The sequence below is a fragment of the Dromiciops gliroides genome, chromosome 4 (assembly GCF_019393635.1).
Source record: "Dromiciops gliroides isolate mDroGli1 chromosome 4, mDroGli1.pri, whole genome shotgun sequence".
Taxonomy (NCBI): domain Eukaryota; kingdom Metazoa; phylum Chordata; class Mammalia; order Microbiotheria; family Microbiotheriidae; genus Dromiciops; species Dromiciops gliroides.
The window spans coordinates 197,652,857-197,678,958 of NC_057864.1; the positions used below are offsets into that span (position 1 = coordinate 197,652,857).

Sequence of the window (26,102 nt, forward strand, 5' to 3'; positions counted from 1 at the left end):
AGACAGGCTCTCTTGTCTTTCTCACTGAACTTTCCTTGCTGCGCGGTCTGTGTCCCTGTCTGTCCTCATCCCTGTCCCTGAACGTCTCCCCACTTTGAGCAGAATCTTTGGGTAGCCCTCCTCCCTTGATCTCTGGGTGGCTTTCTCTTTCTCTGGGTGTGTGTGGGTGGAACAAGTCCAAACATTCCCTGGGAGTCAGCAGGCTCTGCTGCCGCACCCTCTAGGCTGTACTTACTTTCCTCCTAAACTGGTTGTGCTAGTCAGTTCTGAGTGTGAGTGTGTAAGGGGGGCGGGGGGGGGGCGGAATTGAGGTGTGTAGACTGCTCCAGCTCCCGGCCCGCTCAGTTACACTCACCTGCAGGGAGGAGCCTCCCAGAAACTACCCTTCTTCCCAGGCCAGATCCTCCGCCCTACACAAAACCCGGGCAGAAACACCAGGGACCCACTCGGCTGGAGCCTGAGCCTGAGCCCGAGCCTGAGCCCGAGTCCGAGCCGCAACCCGAGCCTGAGCACAGCACCTCTTTCTACCACTATGTTTAAGGGGCTAAGTAAAGGCTCCCCTGGGAAGGGGGGCTCCAAGGGCTCTCCTAAGGGCTCCCCCAGCAAACACAACAGGTGAGGAGGGAGCCAGGTAGGCGGGGATGTATTTGGGGTGGGAGTGGGGAGGTGGGAGGGTGGTGCTCTGTTGAGGATGGCCCCCACCAACCTGGAGGCTGCCGGTTACAGCTCCGGGACCTTGCTCAGCTCAGGCATCCCGCCCCCGAGGCCAAAAGGACCGAGGGCAGGGACTCTGTCTCATGTCTCCCAGCCCTGGCCTCTAGAAGGCAAAGGTAGAGGGAGCTGTGCCGGCTCCCTTGTGCACACCTTACAGAGTGAGAAACTGAGGTTTATGGAGGTGGAGGTGAGATTCTTAAAGAGAGCCCAATGGACCAGGGCAGTTCTCCCCCAAATAGAAGTTGGAGACAGGCAGGTGCCGGGGTGGGGGTAGTGGGACTCCGGAGCCACGGGGTGACCCTCAGGAGGTGGTGGGCAGCCAATGGGCTCTTTTCAAGTTGCACAGCCAAGAAAAGCAATCAGAGAGATGTCAGAAACTTTCCCCTGACCCTCGAATGGAACACAGAGCTGGGAGGGGGGGCGTTCCCTGATCAATAAGGAAGGCCAGGCTCTAGGAGAATCCTTCCGGGGCCAGCAGCTCCTGACTCCAGCTCTCTCAGGTGCCCCTGAAAGAGTGAAAGAGTGAGTAGGGGTAGGTCTGTCACTGACCATTAATGAGTCTTTCTTTTAAAACCGACGTCTTCCATCTTCATTTCCGAATATATCCCTTCCCTCTCCCCAGTCCAAAGTGCCTTCCCTCTAACAGATACTTAAAAAGAAAAACCAGCTCGGTAAAACCGAGCAACAAATAACTGAATCGGACAGTTGATGCAATATTCCATGCCCACAGTCCTCCACCTCTGCAAATGAAGGGAGGGAGGCACATATTTAAAACTCTTCTCCAGAGCCAAGCTTGGTCATTATAATTAAATTATAGTGAGTTCAATTTCACTCTATTGTTCTTTCTATTTACAATACTGTCATCGTGTGCATTGTTTTCGTCATTCGGTTTCCTTCCCTCTACATCAGACCTCATGTCTTCTCATGCATCTCTGAATTCTTCCTACTTGTCTTTTCTTAATGGGGCACTCATATTTCATTACAATCATGTACTACAACTTATTAAATCATCTCTTAGCCCAGAGGTACCTGCTTTGCTTCTAGCTCTTTGTTACCACGAAAAAAATGCAATAATTATTTTAGTGTATAGAGGATCTTTCTATATTTGATCTGCTTAGGGTATCTGCCTGCCACATTCCCACCCACCCTGCGAATGGATGCCCAAAGAGAATCTCAGAGGAAGGGGTTATGTCCAGCGAGGGCAAAAACATAAAGCAGAGGAATATTTCACCTTTTCTAGGGCTTGGACCCCTTTGTCAGACTAGTGAAGCCTGTGGGTCCTTTCTCGGGATAATGTTTTTAAATGTTTAAAATAAATTGCAAAGGATTACAGAGGAAATCAATTATATTGTTTTTATATAGTATTACATATTATATTATGTTGTCATGTGATATTATTGTATTATAATTATGTTATATTGGAAAAAATTATAATGCAGTTATCAAAGTTTTTTAAAACCCAAGTTTCCAGACACCATGTTAAGAACTCCTGGCATTGGGGGCAGCTAGGTGGAGCAGTGGATAAGGCGCAGGCCCTGGATTCAGGGGGACCTGAGTTCAGGTCCAGCCTCACACTCTTGACACTAGCCGCATGACCCTGGGCAAATCACTTAACCCTCATTGCCCTGCAAAAAAAAAAAGAAAGAAAGAAAGAAAGAAAGACAAGAAGAACTCCTGGCATTGTATTAGGACCTAGGGGAAGATATCAAGCACATAGAGCCAGGACCCCAAGGACAATACTCTGGAAGCATCACTTTTAGGCCTCCTGCTAGGAGCCACAAACCTAGAGCTCTTGGTTCTTACGCAGGACCAGAGTTGTAGTTGATCCTATGGGTAGTGAAAGAGGAGAAGCCCAAGTCTGGGGAGATGTTGGAAATGATGTGACATCTGTCTCTCTGAATCTCTGGCTAGGTTGGGTAATGATTTCTTTCTCGACCTCTGGGAGGAACGGCATCCTGAGGGACTGTCCCCTCTGCAATGGGATGATACCTGAGCTGATCTTTGGCCATTCTCCTCTGCCCAGTTCACCAGTAGAGTCCCTCAGGGTGATTGAGTGTCAGACATCCTATCATACAAAGGAGAGGAGACTGAAGCCCAGAAATCATAGGGGTTGGAGGGGGTACTCTTCCCTAGTGAGGGGGCTGATCTGGGCAAAAATCTTTCAGCTCTGTGGTCTTCCTTTAAAGCAGGGGTTCTTTTTGGGGGGCAGTGAAGCAATTGGGGTTAAGTGATTTGCCCAGGGTCACAGAGCTAGTAAGTGTCAAGTGTCTGAATCTGGATTTGAACTCAGGCCCTCCTGACTCCAGGGCCAGTGCTCTATCCACTGTGCCATCTAGCTGCTCCTCTTTTTTTCCCCTTTCTTTTAAAAAAAAATTTTGGCAGGGCAATGAGGGTTAAGGGACTTGCCCAGGGTCACACAGCTAGTAAGTGTCAAGTGTCTGAGGTAGAGCAGGAGTTCTAAACCTTTTTTGTACCATGGACTTCTTTGGCAGTGTGGTGAAGCTTTTGGACTCCTTCTCAGAATGATGTTTTAAATGTGTACAATAAAAAAAAATCTAAAATTACAAAAGAAACCAAACGTTTGTAAAAATAAAGATGCAGTTTTCTTTTCATCCGAGGTCATGGACCCCCTGAAATCTATCTACAGATGTTTTGAAAGGTGGAGTGTCCATGGACCCCAGATTAAGATATCTGCCTCAGATTCTTGTGAATCAGAAACAGAAAATAAAAGCAGAGCCTTTTTTTGGCCTTCTCAGCAATGAGTGGGCAAGCTGGGCTCTTGGGTTCTGTTTCCAGACCTCCCTGAGTTCCCCTCTTTTCACTTGGCATCAAAGTGACAAGTATCTGGTATCCTGGATTTCCGAACAGGCGGAGGCCCCAAGATGACACCTCCAGATGAAAGGCTCATTACGGGGATAAGGATCGGGGTAACTGCTTCAGGAGTCAGGTGTCTGTCTAGATTGGACATAAAAAGTCCCAGATAAGACTCCCAGATAGAAAATCCTGTCTGTTCCCTTGGGGGTACTGATGCCCAGGGAGGGACAACTCCCTTCAAGCCAGCAGGGTACATCCCCTAAAAGGTCAGAATGTGAGGAAGGGCATCCAGAGCCCCAGGCCCAGGCCACCACTGCTTTGTACTTTTGATGTCCTTGATAGGGGTGGACATATAAGAGTTGAGATAAGGGTTCTGTGTTCAGGATTTTAAGTTCAGAGAGGCCTCCGAGGTGACAAGAGGAGAAAGGGGAATCTATGGAGAAATATTCAGCTTCTGTCCCTGAGGAAGCCCAAATACACATCCCAGAAGGACCCACCAGTGGTGTCTCAGTATGTCAGATTGAGTCAGTGACTCACTGTCTACCTCTCCCTCCCAGCCAAGGAAGTAGGAGGAATCTGGGTGGGGTCCTCCCCTGCTGGGCCCAGGATGGGAAAAGCTAAGGGAGTTCAACAGCTGACTCCCCTGCTCTAGGGTCCTTGCAGAAAGTTGGTGATCTTGTTTGCTGAGCCTGTGGGGGATAAAATGAGTCATTCAGGTTGTGGTGGTGAGGGAAAAATAATGGGACTCCAGACCAGGAAGGGATCCCACACAAGATGATTGGGCCAGGCCAGCCTCAGCTCTCTCAAAGGGCAGTGGAGTGTGAACCTGGGCCAAGCTCCCAATCTCCAGCCAGGGGCCAGCAATGATTTGACCCACTGTTTCTGTCCAATGACCTAGCCGATTGGGCATATGCCCAGACCATTCAGGGGCCTACTGTGGTTTGGAATCCTCCCTGGTTGATGCAGCTTCCATAAGAGTTGGGCATGGACAGGAGTGGAGGCTTAATCCTTCCCCAAAGCATTGAAAGTTTTTTTTTATTTCATTTTTTTCAGTTAACAGGTATTTATTTTCTCTCCCTTCCACCCTTACTAAAAAAGGAAGGAAGAAAGGAAAGAAGGAAGGAAGAAGGGAGAATGAAAGGAGAGGAGAGAAGAAGGAAGGAAGGAAGGAAAGAAGGGAGGATGGAAGGAGAGGAGAGAAGAAGGAAGGAAGGAAGGAAGGAAGGAAGGAAGGAAGGAAGGAAGGAAGGAAGGAAGGAAGGAAGGAAGGAAGGAAGGAAGGAAGGAAGGAAGGAAGGAAGGAAGGAAGGAAGGAAGGAAGGAAGGGAGGGAAGGAGAGAGGAAGGAAAAAGAAAGAGAAATCCTCATAGCAAATATACATAATTAAGCAAAAAAAATTCTTTCATTCCCCAAAGCATTTATCCAACAGTACCTCTTTCTCCTTCTGATTCTCCCAAGGGCCTCTGCCCAGGAACTAGCACAACTCATCACCCGCATGCAAGCCAATGCTGACCAAGTGGAGAAGGACATACTGGAGACCCAGAAAAGACTCAGGCTGGTAAGGCTAGGACAGTCTAAATGGGGCAAGGGCTTGAGGGAGGTTAGGGAGAGGGTGTGTTTGTGTGTGTGTGTGTGTGTGTGTGTGTGTGTGTGTGTGTCTGTCTGTCTGTCTGTCTGTATTGGAGCATTCATTTATTTATCCATTAGCAAACATTTATTAAGCAAGTGCCATATGCAGATGGCCTAATGGCTAGAGAGCTCCCCCAAGGTCAGATTCCTCCTTTAACACCCTGGGCAAGTAAGCTTCGCATCTCTCCGAGCTCTAAGCAACTCTGTAAGTGAGTTTCCTCAGCAGGTCCAGTCTCTATCCTATGAGTGAAGAAGCACCGAGCTAGGGGCTGGGAATACAAAGATGACACGATGCCTGCCCTCAAGCAGCTTGCCTTCTCATAGTGAAATAGGGCACGTACACCAATAAATACAGGGGAAAATGTGATAGGGACAAAGGAGAGATCCAGTCAAAGACTCCTTGGAAGTCTGAGGAGGGAGAGAGCCCTTCTCCCTTAGATGCCACTTTTCAGTCTTAATATCCAAAGATTTCCCTTCTCTGAAAGATTCAGAGGGCAGAGGATCATAGATTCAGAGCTGGAAGAATCCTAAAGATTGTCTGCTTCAACACCCTCCTTTCGTCATCAAGCATTTATTAAGTGCTTTCTGTGAACCAGACAGGACAGATATATAGTGAAGTGGAGAGAGTCCCGGACCTGGAGTAAGGAAGATCTGAGTCTGAATCTGGCCTCAGACACTTGCTAGCTGGGTAACCCCAGGTGAGTCACCTAACCCTGTTTGCCTCAGTTTATTATCACATATATGTGTGTGTGCTCACACACATATATGTATACACACATATGGGATGTTCTTGGCAAAGATACTGGAGTGGTTTGCCATTTCCTTCTCTAGCTCATTTTACAGATGAGGAAACTGAGGCAAACAGGGTGAAGTGACTTGCCCAGGGTCATCCAGCCAGTAAGTGTCTGAGGCCAGATTGAACTCAGGAAGACCAGTCTACCCTGCTCCAGACCTGGCACTCTATCCATTGTGCCATGTAGCTGAATATATGTATATGTACATGCATGCATATATAAGTATATACAAATATATGTACATATAATGTGTATATAACAACAGAAATAAACTTGCTCAATGACCCTCCAATAATAAAATGAAGCAAACAGAATTAAGTGACTTCCCCAAGGTCACACAGCTAAATAAGTATCTGAGGCTAGATTTGAACTCAGGTCTTCCTTACTCTAGGGTTGGTGCTCTATCTACTATACCACTTAGCTGCCCATATACAGAATAGAGGGAAGGTAATCTCAGGGGGAAGGTTCTAGAAACTTAGGGGGAATAGAGAAAGACCTCCTGGTCTACATCTTTTTTTTTTTTTTTTGCAGGGCAATGGGGGTTAAGTGACTTGCCCAGGGTCACACAACTAGTAAGTGTTAAGTGTCTGAGACCAGATTTGAACTCAGGTACTCCTGACTCCAGGGCCTGTGCTCTATCCACTGCACCATCTAGCTGCCCCCTGGTCTACATCTTAAGGGACTCAGTATAAAAATGAGTAAACTGAGCCCCCCTTGGGGATTCAAGATGGGCAGAGGTGGTATTAGAACCCAGATCTTCTGAACCCAGACCCATCATTTTGTACCATGCACACTCCCTTTTTCACATCTGCTCTGGGGAAGCTTCCCATCTATGGTCGCCACCTGCTGCTCTCCTCATTCCTCATCCATCCCAGCAATGACAGTCTCTGCCCAGAAAGCCTAGGTTGAGAGGTCTTTCAGCAGTGCTGAATGCCTTGATGGGTCCCCTCCTGTACCTGAGGTGGACAGTCTCTAGCACCTTGCCTTCTGAGGATGCAAAAACAGTACCAGAGAGTAATAAGAACAGATGTTTGTTTATTTAAAAGTTTGCAAAGCACTTCCTGTTTGGAAAGCATTATCTTATCTGAGCCCCATGAGGTAGATAACCATCAGTCAGGATCTGAGATGTCAAATCTGAAGTCACACAGCTAATAAGGACCAGACACAGGATTTGAACATAGGTCGACTATTGGTGCTGGCAGCACTCTATCCACAAGTTGTTTCTAGGTGCCCCTGGCAATGGGCATCAAGGTAGCCGGCATGGACTTAAGTTGGTGGCAGCAGCCAGGGAAAGAGTGGTCGGCTGGGAAAGGATGGCAGAGATAAGCTGGATACAAAAATGTACACCCACAGGACAGGACAAACAATGAACAGAACCAAGCCCTCCAGTACCAAGAGGAAATAGGTCGGGACCTAAAGGAAGCTGAGATGCTGCTGAAGGACCTGTTCCTAGATATGGACAAAGCCAAGAGACTGAAACATCCACAAGCGGCTGAGATTGAGAAAGAGTGAGTGAGCTGGGGCCAAGGTCCATGGGGGTTGGGGAGAAAGGGAGAAAGTGAAGGTTGGTGGGAGGCATTGAGCCTCATAGTTCTTATGGGTAATGAAGGGAACCGGGTAGAAAAAGTCAAGGTGATGCCCCTTTGACTGAGTACTGACTCCCATGCCCACCTCCCCACTGGCAGTATCAAGCAACTACACGAGCGAGTGACCCAGGAATGCGCCGAGTACCGTGAACTGTATGAAAAGATTGTGCTGCCATCTGACATAACACCAAAAGTTGACTGGGCTCGGGTGCTGGAGCAGAAACAGGTAAGGGTTGTCCTTCTCCTCTACCCTAATGCCCTGATGCCCAAGCACCTGGCTTCCAAGATGCTCCTGTTTCCTCTCCATCTCCAGAAAGAAAAGAACACTAACAATTAGGGGTGAATTGAGGAAGACTTCACAGAGGAGGTGGTCTTTTTTGTTCAGTCGTTTCAGCCATGTCTGACTCTTCATGACCCCATTAAGAGTTTTCTTGGTGGAGATACTGGAGTGGTTTGCCATTTCCTTCTCCTGCTCATTTGACAGATGAGAAAACTGAGGCAAACAAGATTAAGTGACTTGCCCACGTTCACACAGCTAGTGTCTGAGGCCAGATGAGAAATCAGGAAGATGATTCTTCCTGACTCCAGACCTGGTGCTCTCTCCACTACACTACCTCACTGCCCCAGTGGCCTTTAAGAAAACTGAAGGGGGGCATCTAGGTGGTGCAGTGAATAAAGCAGTGGCCCTGGATTCAGGAGTACCTGAGTTCAAATCTGGCCTCAGACACTTGACACAAACTAGCTGTGTGACCCTGGGCAAGTCACTTAATCCCCATTGCCCCGCAAAACAAAAACAAAAACAAAAACTAAAAACTAAAAAAAAGAAAACTAAAGATTCTAAAGAGACAGAAGCCAGGGTGGAGTGCATTCCTGCCACAAAGGACAGCCTATATGGCACAGAGATGGGATTGGGAGCGGCATGTTCAGGGATCAGCTACCAGACCAGTTAGACTGGATCATGCAGGAATGGGATGGATTGTTAAATTTTCAGTTTGAATTTTGACACCTAGAAATCAGCAAAGGCTACAAAGCAGTTTGACTTGTGGTTTTTGATTGGCTAGACTTAAGAAAGTGATGGAGAAAATGTTGCTAATGCAGATTAAATTTAAAAGTGTATTGTGAGTACTGTTTATTTGTTTTTCCCAGGGAGCTGGTTGTTAAATATTTACCGGCACATCTCATAGTGTTTATAAAGGGAAGTAATGTGAAGGTTGAAGAGGAAGGTAGTTCTGACAGAGAGGTAAAGGTTGAGCCATATACTTTTGGATATCACCAGTGTGTGGATTCATCTTGCTTAGTGAGGTTTATTGATAACAAGGTAGTTTTTTTTTTTTAATTGAGGGGGATGGGATGGGGAGGAGAGAAAAGGAAGGGGTAATGATAATGCCCCCTTGATAAGAATATTAATGAAACATTTTTAAGTGTACTGAACAGAACAGAAGGAAGTTTGTCATTTAAAAAATAATATTCTGGGGCAGCTAGATGGCGCAGTGGATAGGGCACCGGCCCTGGAGTCAGGAGTACCTGAGTTCAAATCCGGCCTCAGACACTTAATACTTACTAGCTGTGTGACCCTAGGCAAGTCACTTAACCCCAATTGCCTCACTAAAAAAAAAAAAAAAAAAAACCCAAAAATTCTGTTTTTCCCAGTAACAAAGAAGAATTTTTAACATTCTTTTTTTAAATTGAGTTCCAAATTTTCTCTCTCCCTCCCTCACCTCTCCCCTTCCTGAGACAGTAAGCAATTTGATACAGGTTATACATGTTCAATCAAAACATATTATCATATTGTTGTTGTTGTTTGTCCTTCATTCTCAAAGAGGACTATGACATGTCATGACTTGCACTGAATTGGATTTAAGTGAAGAAGGGCTGTGAAAGGTCATCAACCTCACTCTCTCCTCCAGAGCCATCTGGGTCCAGTGGCAAGATATATATCAGGATGACTGGAGATGGCCCCAGATGTTTAAGGCAATTGGGGTTAAGTGACTTGCCTAGGGCCACAGAGCTAGTAAGTGTCTGAGGTGAAATTTGAACTCAGGTCTTCTTGACTCCAGTATTATCATATTAGTCAAATTGCGAAAGAAGACACAGACCCAAAGGGGAAAAAATGAAAAAAATAAAGTGAAAAATACTAAGTTTCAATCTGCATTAATCAGACTCCATCAGTTCTTTTCCTGGAGATGGATAGCATTTTTCACCATGACTCCTTTGGGTCATTGTATTGCTGAGAACAGCTAAGTCATTCATAGTTGATCATCATACAATATTGCTGTTACTGTGTACAATGTTCTACTGGTTCTGCTCATTTCACTTTGCATCAGCTCATATAAGTCAGAAAGAAGTTTAAAGGGAAACACCAATAAACAGGACAATTTTGGAATTAAGAGGCTAAATGTATACATAAGTTGTACATAATGGAGATTTCCCAGTTTTGTGTAGAAATCTCTTCTGTTCCTTATACGTGCAAATGCTGATATTTTTGGTGTTCATGAAATTCAAAATAATAAAAAACCCTTAAATGTATTTTTTTTTTGACGGGCAATTGGGGTTAAGTGACTTGCCCAGGGTCACACAGCTAGTTAGTGTTAAGTGTCTGAGGCCAGATTTGAACTCAGGTACTCCTGAATCCAGGCCCGGTGCTCTATCCACTGCACCATCTAGCTGCCCCACCTTAAATGTATTTTAAAAGTCTTTTCTTTTTAAATACATTTTTTAAACTATAGGGTGGAGCCACATTGTGGAAGGCTGAGTGGAAGATGGGCAGAAATGGAGGGCAAAGGAGTTTGTATTTTACCCTAATGGTGATAGGCAGTCATACATTTTTTTCTAGCAGAGGAGCAATATGGCCAGATACAAGTTTTCAGAAGTGGACAATGGATTGAAAAGAAGAAAAACAATTAGGAAGAGTAATTAGGAGGGTATCACAGTAGTCCATATTTGAATGAGAAGGGCTTGAATTAGAGTGGGGACCAAAGGAAGGAAAAGAAAGGTATACATGCAATAGAATAGACAAGACTTTGCAACTGATCAGATAGAGGAGAGAGATGAAGGACAACTCCAAGTTTATGAATTGGATATTGGTGACCTCAGTTGAAATAGAGACATCTTAAGAAGCAAATTCTATGGAAGGTAATGGATATTCCGATTTTGAGAAGCGTATGGAATATCCAAGGCAAGCTAGGTGGCTGACTGGCTAGAGTACTGAGCCTGAAATCAAGAAGACTCATGTTCCTGAGTTTAAATCCAGTCTCAGACACTTACTAGCTGTGTGACCCTGGGTAAGTTACTTAATGCTGTTTGCCTCAGTTTCTTCATCTGTAAAATGAGCTGGAGATAAAAAGGGAAAACCACTCCAGGATCTTTGCCAAGAAAACCCCAAATGGGTTCCTGAAGAGTCAGATGTGATTGAAATGACTGAACAACTATGGAATATCCAAGAGGTGTCTACTGGTAAAATGATAATGCAGAACTGGAGTCAAGGAGAGAAATTAGGGATGGATGCACAGATTTGGGAGTTACTGGCATAATAATTAATTAATGAAGCTCAGAGGAGCAGATGAGATCAGCGAGAGAGTATAGTGAGAAAAGAGAAGGTAGTTTAGGTCAGAGCCTGGGGAGACAGCCATACAGAGGAGGTAGGAGATGGATGGTGATCTAGCAAGAGAGACTGAAAAGTGATCAGCGAGATGGGCAGGAGGAGTACTAGGAGAGAGTGGTGTTACAGAAGTTGAGGGAGAAGGCGTATCCAAGAGGAAGGAGTAGTCAAAAGGATAAAAAGCTTCAGAGAGGTCAAGAAGAGAAAAGAAGGGGGTGGCTAGTGGCACAGTGGATAGAGCACTGGCCCTGGAGTCAGGAGTACCTGAGTTCAAATCCGGCCTCAGACACTTAACACTTACTAGCTGTGTGACCCTGGGCAAGTCACTTAACCCCAATTGCCTCACTTTAAAAAAAAAAAAAAAAGAAGGGCAGAAAGAAGTGCAGACAAATAGGACAGCCCTGAAGGTTGAATTTATTATATATTTATAAAGAAAAGCAAATTCTACAACCTATAGTAATTTGAGATCTGTGGTTTTACTTTGTTGTTCTTCAGTCATTCATTTGTGTCTAACTCTTCATGACCCCATGAACCATATCACACTAAAACTAGCCACAGGTTTTCTTGGCAGAGATACTAGAGTGGTTTGCCATTTCCTTCTCTAACTCATTTTACAAATTAAGAAACTGAGGCAAACAGGGTGAAGTGACTTGCCCAGGGTCACACAGCTAATATCTGAGGTTGGATTTGAACTCAGGTCTTCCTGACTGCAGGTTCAATGCTCTATCCACTGCGCCACCTAGCTGCCTAGCAGTTTCATATACCATCTTCTTTTTCCTTTCCACTATATATATAGAAACTCCCTTTTCATTTGGTTTATGTTAACTTTAAAATAAAAAATAAATAATAAAAAGAGTATGGTGGCAGAAAGAATAGAATACTTTTTTCTATGAGTATTGCAGTGAATGGGAAGAGACAGATTATAGGGTAATAGCTTGAGGGTATGCCAAGATCGAGTGAAGGATTTTTTTTTCTTTTTTTTAATGTAATAAACATTTTTATTTATAGTTTTGGGTTCCAATTTTTATCCCTCCCCTACTCCCTCCCAGAGGCGGCAAGCAATCAGATATGGGTTATACATATACGATTATGTAAAACATTACCATATTTGTCATTTTGTACAAGAAAACTTGATTTTAGGGGCAGCTAGGTAGTGCAGTTGGATAGAGCACTGGCCCTAGAGTCAGGAGGACCTGAGTTCAAATCCGACCTCAGACACTTAACACACACTTACTAGCTGTGCGACCCTGGGCAAGTCGCTTAACCCCAATTGCCTCACCAAAAAACCATCAAAAAACAAAAACAAAAAATCTAACACAACACACACACACACACACACACAAGAAAACTTGATTAGAAGAAAAAAATGAAAGAAAGTGAAAAATAGCATGCTTCATTCAGTCTATTCCATCAATATCAGTTCTTTCTTTGGAGGTGGATAGTATGTTTCATCAATAATCCTTTGGGATTGTCTTGGATCATTGTATTGTTGAGAATAGTCAAGTTGGGGGGCAGCTAGATGATGCAGTGGATAAAGCACCGGCCCTGGATTCAGGAGTTCCTGAGTTCAAATCCGGCCTTAGACACTTGAAACTTACTGGCTGTGTGCCCCACAAAAAAAAAAAAAGAGAGAGAATAGTCAAGTCATGAGTAAAAGGATTTTTAATGACGGGGTCCATCAGAACATGTTTATGGGCTGTGGAGATGGAACCAGTCCACTGAAGATGACAGAAATCTGATAGGTGGGGCAAACTTTCCAAGTAGATGGAAGGATGAGAAATGGGGGTACATGTAGAGGGATTGGCCTTAGCAAGGAAGGGCTGGCTGCCTGTTTCTTGGAGATCAGAGTAAAGGAGGAGAGGCTTGGCAAAGATGTCAATGAGACTTTAAGGCATAAAATAAGCAAGAAAAAACTCAGAGCAAATGGTCTCATTTTTCCTAGTAAAGAAGAAGACATTTGTTGAGGGGGCTGAGAGGCTTATGTTAGAGCTTAAAGGAAAGAGCAGAAATTCCCAGTAGCCAGTGATGGAAATGTGATAGTCCATCTAGTAAGAAGGAATGTGGTACAACAGTGAGAGTAATCTCAATGAGTTGAGATTAGATAATCAGTATTTGCAGTGGACCCCATCAGCACTCTTGTGTGACTTCTTGCAAAACTATTTAGTAGCTGGGAGTTGGAATGAGGAAGGCCCCTTGTTGTAGATGGGTTTCTTGCATTGGGTCAGGTGCGATAGGGTAAGCTGGATTTCTGGGGGGGGGGGGAATAAAAAGGATGCATAACACACTTTTCAGTTTAATTGCATTATTAATATTTTCTGCATCACTTTCTTAGTCTAGACAATCAACAAAATAGTAAATCAAGCCCTGATTTGTGACGTTTGCCAATTTCTGAGGGATGAATGCTCAAACTGAAAATTTAACAATCGGCTCTCTGAACTGGATGAAGCTAACTCCAGCACTCCTTGGGTATAGTAGATGAAGTAAGTGGGCAATGGACTAGTTTAGAACTCCATATCTACCCCCCAGGCACATTGCCTGCTGGGCTATAGCAGTGGGACGTGGAAAGATTACCTCCTTAGGTGATAGGATCATAAATCTGGAGCTAGAAGGGGCCTTACAGTCCATTGAGCTCAACCCCCATTTTACAAATAAGGAAGCGGAGGCACAGAGGGGTTAAATAACTTGTCCAGAGTTGTGCTGCTAGTAAGTAATGCAGGATTTGAACCCAAGTTTTCCCAACATCAAATCCAATGCTCGACCCACTAAATCGTGCTGTCCCCAATAAATGCTGGTGTGTAGGTCTTGTTCAAAATTGCAGTTTAATCGATTATTCTATTAATTCCTTCATAGCTTCTATAATTCTCAACTACTTTAATTCTTCTCTTATTCCTCTGACCCTTCTTTCTAGATTTCCTTTGCTGGCTGCTTTTCCTTCCCTCTAACCCTAATTTCAAGTAATTCCAAAGGTTCTTCTTCATTCACACTCTGTGGTCAGCCAATAGTCAATAAATATTTATTATGTGCCTACTATGGGCCAGACTCTATGCTAAGCACTGGGGATACAAAAAGAGTCCAAAGACAACCCTTGAGGAACTTACAAGCTAATGTAGCTAGGGGAATCTTATCCAATTAATTATCATTTCTATGTGAATGACTTAGAAGTTGCTATATTGCTCAGTAGATGAATCTCTGGGTATATAGTCTTTTTTTTTTGTGAGGCAATGAGGGTTAAGTGACTTATCCAGGGTAACACAGCTAGTAAGTGTCAAGTGTCTGAGGCCAGATTTGAACTCATATCCTCCTGAATCCAGGACCAGTGCTTTATCCACTGCCACCTAGTTGCCCCCTCTGGGTATGTAGTCTTGAAGATGAAAATTCAAGTCTTGCTTTTGTTGTTGTTCAGTTTCAGTCGTGTCTGATTCTTTCTGACCTGATTTGGGGTGCTTTTGGCAAAGATACTGGAATGGTTTGGCATTCCCTTCTCCAGCTCATTTTATAGTTGAGGAAACTGAGGCAAACAGGGTTACATGACTTGCCCAGGGTCACACAGCTAGGAAGTGTCTGAGGCCAGCTTTGAATTTAGGAAGATGAGTCTTCCTGACTTCAGGCTGGGTGCTCTATATGCTATACCACCTAACTGCCCCAAATCTTACTTTAGATACCATTGTGTGACTATGAATGAGTTATTTATCTTATATGTGCTTCAGTTTCTCATCTGTAAAACAGGGTTGGAAAGGGTTGGACTCCATGGCCTCTAATATTCCCACCCCCACCCCACCACACTTTAAATCTATGATCATCTGACTTGAAAATATTAATTTCTGCTGCAGATGATTTGGAGGTAGAAAAGTGATATGAGATTAATCCAAATGAAATTCTGCTGCTATTCAATTGTGTTCAATTCTTGGTGACTCCACTTGCGGTTTTCTTGGCAAAAATACTGGAGTGCTTTGCCATTTCCTTCTCCAGCTCATTTTAAAGATGAGGAACTGAGGCAAAGTTAAGTGACTTGTCCAAGGTCACACAGCTAGTAAGTGTCTGAGGCTGGATTTGAACTCATGAAGATGAGTCTTTCAGATTCCAAACCCAGCACCCTATCCACTGTGCACCTAGTTGCCCATTGAAATTCTAGAGTGAATTATTAAACCTATGGTTTCTGAACCTTTGAAAAATAAAGGTGGGAGCAGCTAGGTGGCACAGTGAATAAAGCACCAGCAGGAGATCCTGAGTCCAAATTCGGCCTCAGACACTTACTAGCTGTGTGACCATGGGCAACTCACTTAACTCTCATTGTCCCACCAAAAAAATAAAATAAAATAAAATAAAATAAAGGTGATCAGAAGGACCAAGTATGGGTTCACTAAGAACATGTAATGCTAAGTTAACCATTTGATAAAGCAAAATGGAGGAATGTAGACTGTACAGTTGGGTATCCTCATAACTGATGAACAGTTGCCCACAAAGGATATTATTAAATGAGGAAACAGTGTGATGTAATAGGAAGAGTGTGATGGAAACAGTGATGTAACTAGATTTGGAGTCAGAAGATCTGAGTTCTTATTAATTGAACACAGACTGAAGCATGCTATTTTTCACTTTCATTTTTTTCTTTTATTCAAGTTTTCTTATACAAAATGACTAATATGGTAATGTTTTACATAATCGTACATGTATAACCTATATCTGATTGCTTACCGACTTGGAGAGGAAGTAGGGGAAAGAGGGAAGGAGGGATAAAAATTTAAACTCAAAACTATAAATAAAAATGTTTTATCACTTTAAAAATATTTAACATAATAATAATTATTATAAATAATAATAATAAATAAAACAAATCATTAACAAAAAATATCTGAGTTCTGAATATAAACCCTACCATTTGCTTTTGACCTTAGGCAAACCACTCTCCCACTTCTTGAACCTTGATTTCCTTATTTTTGCCATGATCGACTAAGGTCCATTTTAGCTTTAAAAGCCACGATCCTAAGGTGTGTGGGGGTGTGAGTAGCTGGATGGGTATGCTAATCTAGCCATGTGGTGCAGTGGATGGAGCTCTGGGCCTGGAGTCAGGATGACCTGAAGATTTGAATCCAGCCTCAGACACTTATTAGCTGTGTGACCTTGGATAATCATTTAACCCTATTTTCTTCAGTTTCCTCATCTGTAAAATGAGCTAGAGAAGGAAATAGCAAACTACTCCAGTATCTCTCCCAAGAAAACCCCAAAGGGTTTCTCAAAGAGTAGCACATGATAACAACATGCTAATCCAAAGCTGAGGCTTTTTAAGACATGGGGAAATGGAATCAAAGACAGAAGGTAGTATAGAGTTGAATTGTTTAACAAAAGGCTCAATGATATTAAGAGATGAAAAAAGGCTAGACCCTAAATTGGGAGAGCTGGTAAAATGGAGGGTTAGAGTGAGGTCAAAGAATAGGTTTAGGAAGGATGAGGCAGAGGGGAGAAATGGAAGGTCCATAGGGTGTTGGGGCAGCTAGGTGGTGCAGTGGTTAAAGCACCGGCCCTGGATTCAGGAGTACCTGAGTTCAAATCCGGCCTGAGACACTTGACACTTACTAGCTGTGTGACCCTGGGCAAGTCACTTAACCCCCATTGCCCCGCAAAAAAAAAAAAAGAAAGAAAGAAAGACAAAGGGTGTTGGGAGAAAAAGGAAATTTCAGAGTTCAAAATCATGAAGGGAACATAGTTATTAGTAATGGTGAGCTGTCTCATAAGATAACATGTGATAGAAATCAAGGAGGCTGATGAACTGGGAAGACAAAGTCTGTGTGTATATATATATGTGATATATATATATCTATATATCTATAGATATATAAAATTTATTTTTTTTGCGGGGCAATAAGGGTTAAATGACTTGCCCAGGGTCACACAGCTAGTAAGTGTCAAGTGTCTGAGGCTAGATTTGAACTCAGGTCCTTCTGAATCCAGGGCCAATGCTTTATCCACTGCACCACCTAGCTGCCCCCAAAGTCTGTATATATTGAAGTCCTCAAGCATGAGGGAAGGAATTAGGATGGAAAGAAAGACTAAATTCCTTGAAAAAGGAGAGTGGAGTGACCTAGAAGCTGGTGGATCGTAGCAACTAAGGCTCGGACTGGGTGATAGACAGCTGAAATGAAGCATTAGGAAGTATCTGCAGAGGGGGCAGGGTAAAGGGAGAATCTGGAATCGACAGTAGGGTATGCCACCTCCCTCTGGCCCATTTTGTGTCTCAGGACAGGGCAGAAAGTTAGCCCTGGAGAAGGTGACCAAGGATGCAATGGATTCCAGAGAGCCAGATTTCTGTGAACACAAGGAAAGAGTGTCCAAAAGTAGGGCAGAAAAAAAAAAAAGTAGGGCAGAGAAGGAAAGGGATTGGAGGTAAACCCTCCAGGTTGAGATGAACTGAGATAAGAATGCAGGGAATACAGGAAATTAAAGTGGTGTGTAATGTTAGTGCGCTGGACTTGGAATCAGGAAGATAGGTTCAAACCCTGCATTAGACATGCATTAGTTGTGGCAAATGACTTAACCTCTCTGTGCCTCAATGACCTCATCTATAAAATGAAGGGGTTGGACTCAGTGGCCTCTAATGTCCCTTCCAGCTTTAAATCTATGAGATCCTGTGAGACATAGGAGGAGAAGGAGGTCCTTGCCTTAGGAGAAAGGGCCCAAGGGAACAGAAGGTATTAATTTGCTACCTGTGGAACTGGGTAAACACCCAGGCTCCAGCATTCTGTAATAATACTACTCCTATAATTAAAACTCATAATTTAAATAGCGCTTTAAGGTTTACAAAACACTTCTTCACAATAGCCCTGTGAGGGAGGAAGTACAAATATCATTATTTATTTCCAATTTTTATGGAGGCTCAGATAAGCGCTTGACAAATATTATCTCATTTTATGGGAGTTGGTGGCTGATTGGATGTGGGTGAAGAAAAAGATGATCAAAGATGAGTCAAATTCCCCCAAAGAGAAAAAGACCTATTTGTACAAAAATATTTATAGCAGCTCTTTTTGTGGTGGCTAAGAATTGGAAATCAAAGGAATGCCCAGAAATTGTGGAATGGCTAAACAAGCTGTGGTATATGATGGTGATGGGATATTATTTTGCTATAATAAATGACAAGCAGGATGATTTCAGAAAGGCCTGGAAAGACTTGTATGAACTGATGTATAGTGAAGTAAGCAGAACCAAGACAACATTGTGCACAGAGACAGCAATATTGTTTGATGAAGAACTGTGTAAGATTTAATTATTCTCAAAAAAAAAAAAGATTTAACTATTCTCAGCAATACAATGATCCAAGACAATCCCAAAGGACTATTAATGAGACATACCAACCACCTCCAAAGAAAGAACTGATATTGATGGAACACAGACTGAAGCATGCTATTTTTCACTTTCTTTCATTTTTTTCTTTTATTCAAGTTTTCTTATACAAAATGACTAACATGGCAATATTTTACACAATCATATGCGTATAACCTATATCTGATTGCTTATCACCTCAGGGAAGGGGGAGGAGAGGGAGGGAAAGAGGGATAAATATTGTTTATTACTTTTGACTTGTCCAGGGTCACACAGCTAGTAAGTATCAAGTTCTGAGGCCAAATTTGAATTCAGGTCCTTCTGAATCCAGGGCTGGTGCTTTATCTACTGCACCACCTAGCTGCCCCAAATGTTTATTACTTTATAAAAATGATTCAAAAGATTTGGGTTTGAATCCTGACTTTACTACCTCCTGACCCCTTTTTGCCCAAGAAATTTTTACAAGACAACAGGTATATAAGTAAATAAAATAGGTATACATAACCTTTTCCTGTTGCCAAAATTTTGGTGACCCCCGCTTCAGTTACATGAACCCACATCATTTAAATCCTTTGGACCTCAGTTTCCACATCTGTAAAACAAAAGGACTGGTCTAGATCATCTCTAAGGTCTCTTCCAGTTCTTTGCCAACAGTCCAAGCCTTCATGCCTCTTTGACTGAGAGAATGGTGGAGGCTTTGGCAGAGGTGGGGGACAACCTGCCCTAGAGGACAGCCCAACTTATCCAGCCTGGCCTCCATCTTCCCAATGACCAAATGTAGCTAGTGTTTTTTCCCAGCCCCAGGTTGTTGTTGTTGTTGCTGTTGTTGTTTGTTGTCTGTTGTTTTCTTCCTGCAGCAAGCACTGTAGGTGACTTGCCTGGGATACCTTCAGTGTTCAGGTCTAGCCCGTTTACCTTCATCATCCTCAAGTGGGTGATGGTGGTGGACATCAAAGAGAAGAGAGATGTGAATTTCAGATGCTCTGAGTCTCTAAGCTCCAGGAGGGAGGGAGGCTCTAGGGAGCCCTGGGTGGAAGGAGCTCACGTCCACCTCTTCCCTGGGCCCTGTCTGAATGCCGGCCCCTGCTTCTGTCTCCAGAAACAGATCTGTGAGGGGCAGTATGGCTCAGGCATGCCAGAACTGGAGCAGCAGATCGCAGAGCACAACATCTTGCAGAGGGAGATTGAAGCTTATGGACAGCAGCTTCGCTGCTTCAGTGGCCCGGTGGGTGAGCCCGTCTTCCCAGAACCCACCCTCCACCTCCCCATGCACCCATCACCCGCCTGACCTGCCCATGATGGGAACCCTGCTTAAATGAGGCAGTGACATTCTATGACAACTAAAAGCCTGTTCCCTTCCTCCCCCTACTCAGAAATGACCTGAAGCAGTGCTTTGTAGCAAATGGGAAACAAAGACTCGGGGCACACAAGTAATTATGAGCTGTGTGACCCTAAGCAAGTCACTTAACCTCTATGTGCCTCGGTTTCCTTATCTGTAAAGTTAGAGGGTTAAATTTGATGCCTTTAAAGTCCCTTCGGGTTTTAGCTCTATGATCCTACATTCTTTGAGTATCAGGCTTCTTTTTTGTTGAGGTAATTGGGGTTAAGTGACTTGCCCACGGTCACACATCTGGTACATGTCAAGTGTATGAGGTTGGATTTGAACTCAGGTCCTCCTGACTCCATAGCCGGTGCTTTATCCACTGTGCCACCTAGCTGCCCCGACCAGGCAGCTTTGAGATCTCGCATAGTTAAGTTCTAGAAAACTGGGAGGCATTTCCTTGAGGGTGCCTGTTGCCATGTGGGGTAAGAACAGAGGATTCTAGACTGGGGAATACTTCTCAGATAGATCAGGATACAGAGAGACCCCCCAATCAGATGACCCCCCTGCTCCCCATCCCCACTGCCCCAGGGCTAGCTTCTCAATAATTTGCCCCCCCAACCCCCCAAAAAAAAACAAAACAAAAAAATAATAATTTCCCTTATCTCCTTCTTCACCCTGCTAACCTCAGGATGCTGCAGCCATCAAGAACCAATACCGAGACCTCCTGGTGAGACAGAAATACTCCCTGGTGCAGGAACAGAGCAAGGACTATTGGGGAATGAGGGGATAGCTCAGGTGGCAGGGGGTCACTCTTGAGATCCGTGGTAGGGACAAGGGGCTGAGCTGGATTGGACAATAGGCAACCGGCAGTAGGGAGGAGAATGAATGTAAAGGGCTACCTGTGATCAAAATGGAACTGTGAAGTATATAGATCAATATGCAGATCAATGTGGGCCCCAAGCCTGACAATGTTTGAAGTGTTTCTGTCTCTCTGTATACATGTCTGTTTCTTTGAATCTCCATTTTTTTGTCCTCTATGGGGGCTTCTTTGTTCCTGAGCACAGAAGGCAGCCACATGGCGTGGGCAGAGCCTGGGGAGCCTCTACACCCACCTGCAGAACTGTACCCGGCAGCTCAACACCCTGGCTGAACAGCAGCGTCACATCCTTCAGCAGGACTGGAGTGACAACATGGCTGACCCCGTTGGGGTGCGCCAGGAATATGAGGTCAGGCACAAGTCATAACTAGCAGTTTTTACACGTGGGGATTTATTTTAATTTTTTTACAAAACACGCTTGGGATGAGCCACACCAAAGGGGTCCTCGATTCATTAGGGGGGAGAGGGACAGATATCCCCAAGGATAGCATGTACCTTCAGGTACCCAGGATACCATGAAGTGGTGGCCTCCTTGGCAGGGTGGGAGATTGGGGGTAGGCCAGAGAAGAGCTTACCTGGAGCCTTAGAAGAGGAAGCTGCCATCTTATTTAGGTATCTTTCCAATTTAGTTCTATTGATCAGTCTCAGTACATTTATTAATCATTCTACTAGGCGCTAAGCACTATCTTTGGTGTTGGAAATACAAAAACAAAAGAATGTCTGTCCTCAAGGAGTTTGCTATGCTCCAATCAGTTGTTTCTATGCTGCTGAAAGGACCAAAAATGCTCTTAGCATCCCTCAGATTTTAGGGCACTAGGACAGAGCTCCGGTCATCCCACCCTAGTTTGGCTACAGATCAGGGACTCCCCTGCTTGTTGCTGTATTTGGGAAAGTTGAAGGATGTGGGTAGGGACAGAGATAGGTAAAGGAGACAGGGCTGTAGGGCAGTGTTCCACTCCCCTGTGTTAAGGAATTCAGCCCTGACCTCGATAGGTGACACTCCCTATCTCCCCTCTCCTTCCATCTCCCCTTGTCTGTCCTCCAGCACTTCAAGAACCAGGAGCTGCTGATCCAGGAGGAGTGTGTAAACCAGCTAGAGGATGATGGGGAGCGTATGGTGGAGCTCAAGCATCCAGCTGTGGGGCCCATCCAGGTAGGAAGCCTATCTTATGGACTCTAAGGACAGGCCACCCATCTTCCATCCCTGACCTCTTCATCTCCAAGTTCCCAGTGGGGTTCTCAGGATGTGGACTTAGTGTTGAGGAGACTCACTGTGGCTCCCCAAAGAGGCCTGAGAAGAGTTCCATCTTAGAAGGAAAATTTGGAGGAGAGGAGTTGTGAGTGGGGATGGATGAATGGATGGATGGATGAATGGTTGGGTGGATGAACTGAAAGAACAAAAGGAAGGAAGGAAAGAAGGAAGGGAGGAAGGAAGGGAGGGAGGGAGGGAGGGAGGGAAAGGAAAGGAGAGAGGGAGGGAAAGATGGATGTATAGATGGGAGACAGACACCAACAGAGAAACTTTGACAGGGAAATTCAACAAACATTTAATAAGTGCCTAGTACATGCAAAGTGCTATGCTAGGCAGTAGAGGAGACATAAGATAAAATAAAACTGAGTCTCTGACCTTAAGTTTAAAATCACTCAATTAAATCAACAGGCACTTATAAAGCCCTTTCAATGTGCACGGTTAAATAGTGGGGATATCTGTGTATGTGTTTGTCTGTGGATGTCTGTGTGCATATACACATACACTGATACATATATATAACATGTATGTGTGTATATATTTGTGTGTTTGTGGGGATATTTGAAAAGCAAAACAGTCATTGCTCTCAAGGAACTCACAGTCTAAAAGGGAAACAACAATCTAGCCTGGGAGAAAAAGTGTGAACATTGTTATTGTTCAGCTGCATCCAACTCTGACTCCATTTGGGGTTTTCTTGGCAAAGATCCTGGAGGGGTTTGCCATTTCCTTCTCCAGCTCATTTTATAGATGAGGAAACTGAGGCAAACAGGATTAAGTCTCTTTCCCAGGATCACAGATCTGGTACGTGTCTGAGGCAAGATTTGAATTCAGGTCCTCCTGACCCCAGACCTGGTGCTCTATCCACTGTGCCACCTTAGCTGCCCCTGAAAGAGGAGTGTGATCATATTTTCCCAGAGCAGCCACAACTTCTCAGGGGTCCTTGAAGAATACCCTGGTGATTTCCATCCCACCCTGAAGCATTAGTTGAAGGAAGCTACATAATCATAGAGTGCTAGGTAACAACTTGGGAGGGAACAATTCCTTCCAGTTTGGGGAGGGGAGGTGGGGAGGATGTGGTTTGGAGACACCTTCATGGAGGTGGCCTTTGTTCCAACACAGAATCACAGAAGTTAAAACTGATCATCTAGTCCAGGGCTTCTTAAACTTTTTCCATTAGCGGCCCCTTTTTGCCCAAGAAATTTTTACAAGACAACGGGTATATAAGTAAATAAAATAGGTATACATAACCTTTTCCTGTTGCCAAAATTTTGGTGACCCCCGCTTCAATTACATGAACCCATATGGGATCTCGACCCGCAGTTTAAGAAGCTAGGCTCTGGAGAATGAGATGCAGATAAGAGGGGATAGTGCATTAGTAATACTATATAAGAGTTTATGTATACATAAATGACAAGCAGGATGATTTCAGAGAAGCCTGGAAAGACTTATATGAACTGATGTATAGTGAAGTGAGCAGAACCAGGAGAATGTTGTGCACAGTAACAGCAATATTATTTGATGAGGGACTGTGAATGACTTAGCTGTTCCCAGCGGTACAATGATCCAGGACAATCCCAAAGGACTAATGATGAAGTAGATTATCCGCCTCTGGAGAAGGAACTGATACTGATTGAACATAGACTGAAGCATGCTATTTTTCACTTTGTTTCTTTAATTTTTTTTTATTTGAGCTTTCATGTACAAAATTATTAATGTGGTAATGTTTTGCATGGTTGCACATGTATAGCCCATGTCTGATTGCTTACTGCCTCAGGAAGGGGAGGGGAGGGAGGTAAGGAGGGACAGAATTGGGAACTCAAAACTTTAAATAAAAATGTTTATTTAAAAAAAAAAAGAAGTGGGGGCAGCTAGGTGGTGCAGTGGATAGAGCCCTGGCCCTGGATTCAGGAAGACCTGAGTTCAAATCTGGCCTCAGGCACTAGACACTTACTGGCTGTGTGACTCTGGGCAAGTCACTTAACCCTATTGCCCCACCAAAAAAAAAAAAAAGTAAAAAAAAAGCAGCTAGGCTCTAGTGCAATCCATAGACAAAGAAATCCCCATTATAACATGCCTGGCTCATGAGGGCTCAGTGTACAAAGACCTCTAGGGAAGGGGAACCCACCCCATCTTGAGGCAACCTATTCACCTTTTGGACAGCTCTAAGGCTTAGGAAGTTTTTCCTGACGTCAAGCCTAAATTCACCTCTTTGCACCTTCCACCCATCTATACATTTACACATAGAATAAGATATCAATGGATGGGGATGGGGATAGGGATGAAGAGCATTCTAAAAGTAGAGAACTGGGGCAGCTAGGTGGCGCAGTGGATAAAGCACCGGCCCTGGATTCAGGAGGACCTGAGTTCAAATCCAGCCTCAGACCCTTGACACTTACTAGCTGTGTGACCCTGGGCAAGTCACTTAACCCCCATTGCCCCGCAAAAAAAAAAAAAAAAAGTGGAGAACAGCACAGGAAAAACATCCAGGAAGGAAAGCATGGGATGCGTTTCAAGAGACCATGAAGAATCCTTGACACTCTTGGGCTAGAGCATAGAGGAGAATGAAGGGGAATGTTACAAAATAATGCCAAAAGGTCAGTTAGAGCTCCATCATAAGGGATCTTGAATGCGGGTTGAAGGAATTTGGACTACATTTGCTGAGTATGGAGAAAGGGCAGATTGTCAGACAAAGACAGGAGCACAAAAGGGATGCAATAAGATCTAGGGGTTCTACTGAGCTCCATGCACCTCCAAGGGGTCTCTGGATAGAATTCAGAGGATTTGTGAACATGAATGGTGAAAAACGCATCTTTTTTTTCACTCCCCTCTAACTGCAATTTAGCCTTTCGTTCAATTATTTAGACCCCTTCTGAGAAGGGATCCACAAGTTTGGCACCAGACTGCCAAGGGGGTCCATGATACCAACAAAACAAGAAAGGTTAAGAAGCCCTGCTTTACATATGATTTTCACTTTATTTCGTGTTTTTTTTTTCTTTTGGTCTGTTTCTTCTTTCACAACATGACTAATATGGAAATATGGGGTTTTTGTGTTTGTTTGTTTTTTGGTGAGGCAATTGGGGTTAAGTGACTTGCCCAGAGTCACACAGCTAGTAAGTGTTAAGTGTTTTATAGGATTGCACACATATAACCTATATCAAATTGCCTACTCTCTTGGGGGAGGGGGGTGAAGGAGGAAGGGAGAAAATTTGGAACTCAGAATTTTAAAATAAATATTAAAATTTATCCTTAGGGGCAGCTAGGTGGCGCAGTGGATAGAGCACTGGCACTGGAATCAGGAGTTCCTGAGTTCAAATCCGGCCTCAGACACTTAACACTTACTAGCTGTGTGACCCTGGGCAAGTCACTTAACCCCAATTGCCTCACTTAAAAAAAAAATTTTTTATCCTTACATGAAATTAGAAAAAACCCTGCTTTAAAGGGAGGTCAGAGTGAGGGTGCAGCCACGGGGTTCTGAGGGCTCAGTGTGTGTCCCCAGGCTCACCAGGAGGCCCTGAAGACTGAGTGGCAGAACTTTCTCAACCTCTGCATCTGTCAAGAGAGCCAGCTACAGTGCGTGGAAGACTACCGCAGGGTAAGAGCCCCGGCTTGGTTTGGGGAGGGTGGCAAAGAGAAGACTGGGGGACCCATTTGATCACTGAAAAAATCACCCCAACAATTAGGAGTTTTAAAATATTCCACTGGCCAAAAAATGGATTTAATGTGAACGCGAGGACCACGAATTTAAAATAGTTCAAGTTATAACTTTTTTTTTTTTTTAAGTTATAACTTTTTAAAATTTCCAAGTTGGGGCAGCTCGGTGGCGCAGTGGATAGAACACTGACCTTGGATTCAGGAGGACCTGAGTTCAAATTCGGCCTCAGGGGGGCAGCTAGATGTCGCAGTGGATAAAGCACCAGCCCTGGATTCAGGAGTACCCGAGTTCAAATCCGGCCTCAGACACTTGACACTTACTAGCTGTGTGACCCTGGGCAAGTCACTTGACCCCAATTGCCCTGCAAAAAATAAAAATAAAATAAAATTCCAAGTCAAAAATCAAATAACATGGAATAAAGAGAAAACCACAGTTAAGAAGTCATCTGACCAGAGCCCTCAGCTAGCACAATTTCTTGTTTGCTGCCCTTCCTTCTAAGAATGGCAGAAGTCACAAGCAAACAAGATGAGGGGGGGCCATTGATTTTTTTT

General features: G+C 44.1%; 1 protein-coding gene across 3 annotated transcripts in view; it reads left to right on the top strand.

Annotated features, from left to right (window-relative positions):
* Positions 1 to 485: 485 nt before the first annotated feature.
* EVPL (envoplakin) overlaps positions 486 to 26,102 on the top strand; it is a 48,064-nt gene continuing 22,447 nt past the window's right edge. For all 3 annotated transcript variants that reach the window (XM_044000130.1, XM_044000132.1, XM_044000131.1), the window contains exons 1-9: positions 486 to 615; positions 4,987 to 5,086; positions 7,305 to 7,459; positions 7,637 to 7,763; positions 19,549 to 19,674; positions 20,462 to 20,500; positions 20,838 to 20,999; positions 21,696 to 21,803; positions 25,396 to 25,491. In XM_044000130.1, coding sequence (XP_043856065.1) covers positions 533 to 615; positions 4,987 to 5,086; positions 7,305 to 7,459; positions 7,637 to 7,763; positions 19,549 to 19,674; positions 20,462 to 20,500; positions 20,838 to 20,999; positions 21,696 to 21,803; positions 25,396 to 25,491 — 996 coding nt within the window. In that variant the 5' untranslated portion in view covers positions 486 to 532. The remainder of the gene's footprint in view (positions 616 to 4,986; positions 5,087 to 7,304; positions 7,460 to 7,636; positions 7,764 to 19,548; positions 19,675 to 20,461; positions 20,501 to 20,837; positions 21,000 to 21,695; positions 21,804 to 25,395; positions 25,492 to 26,102) is intronic.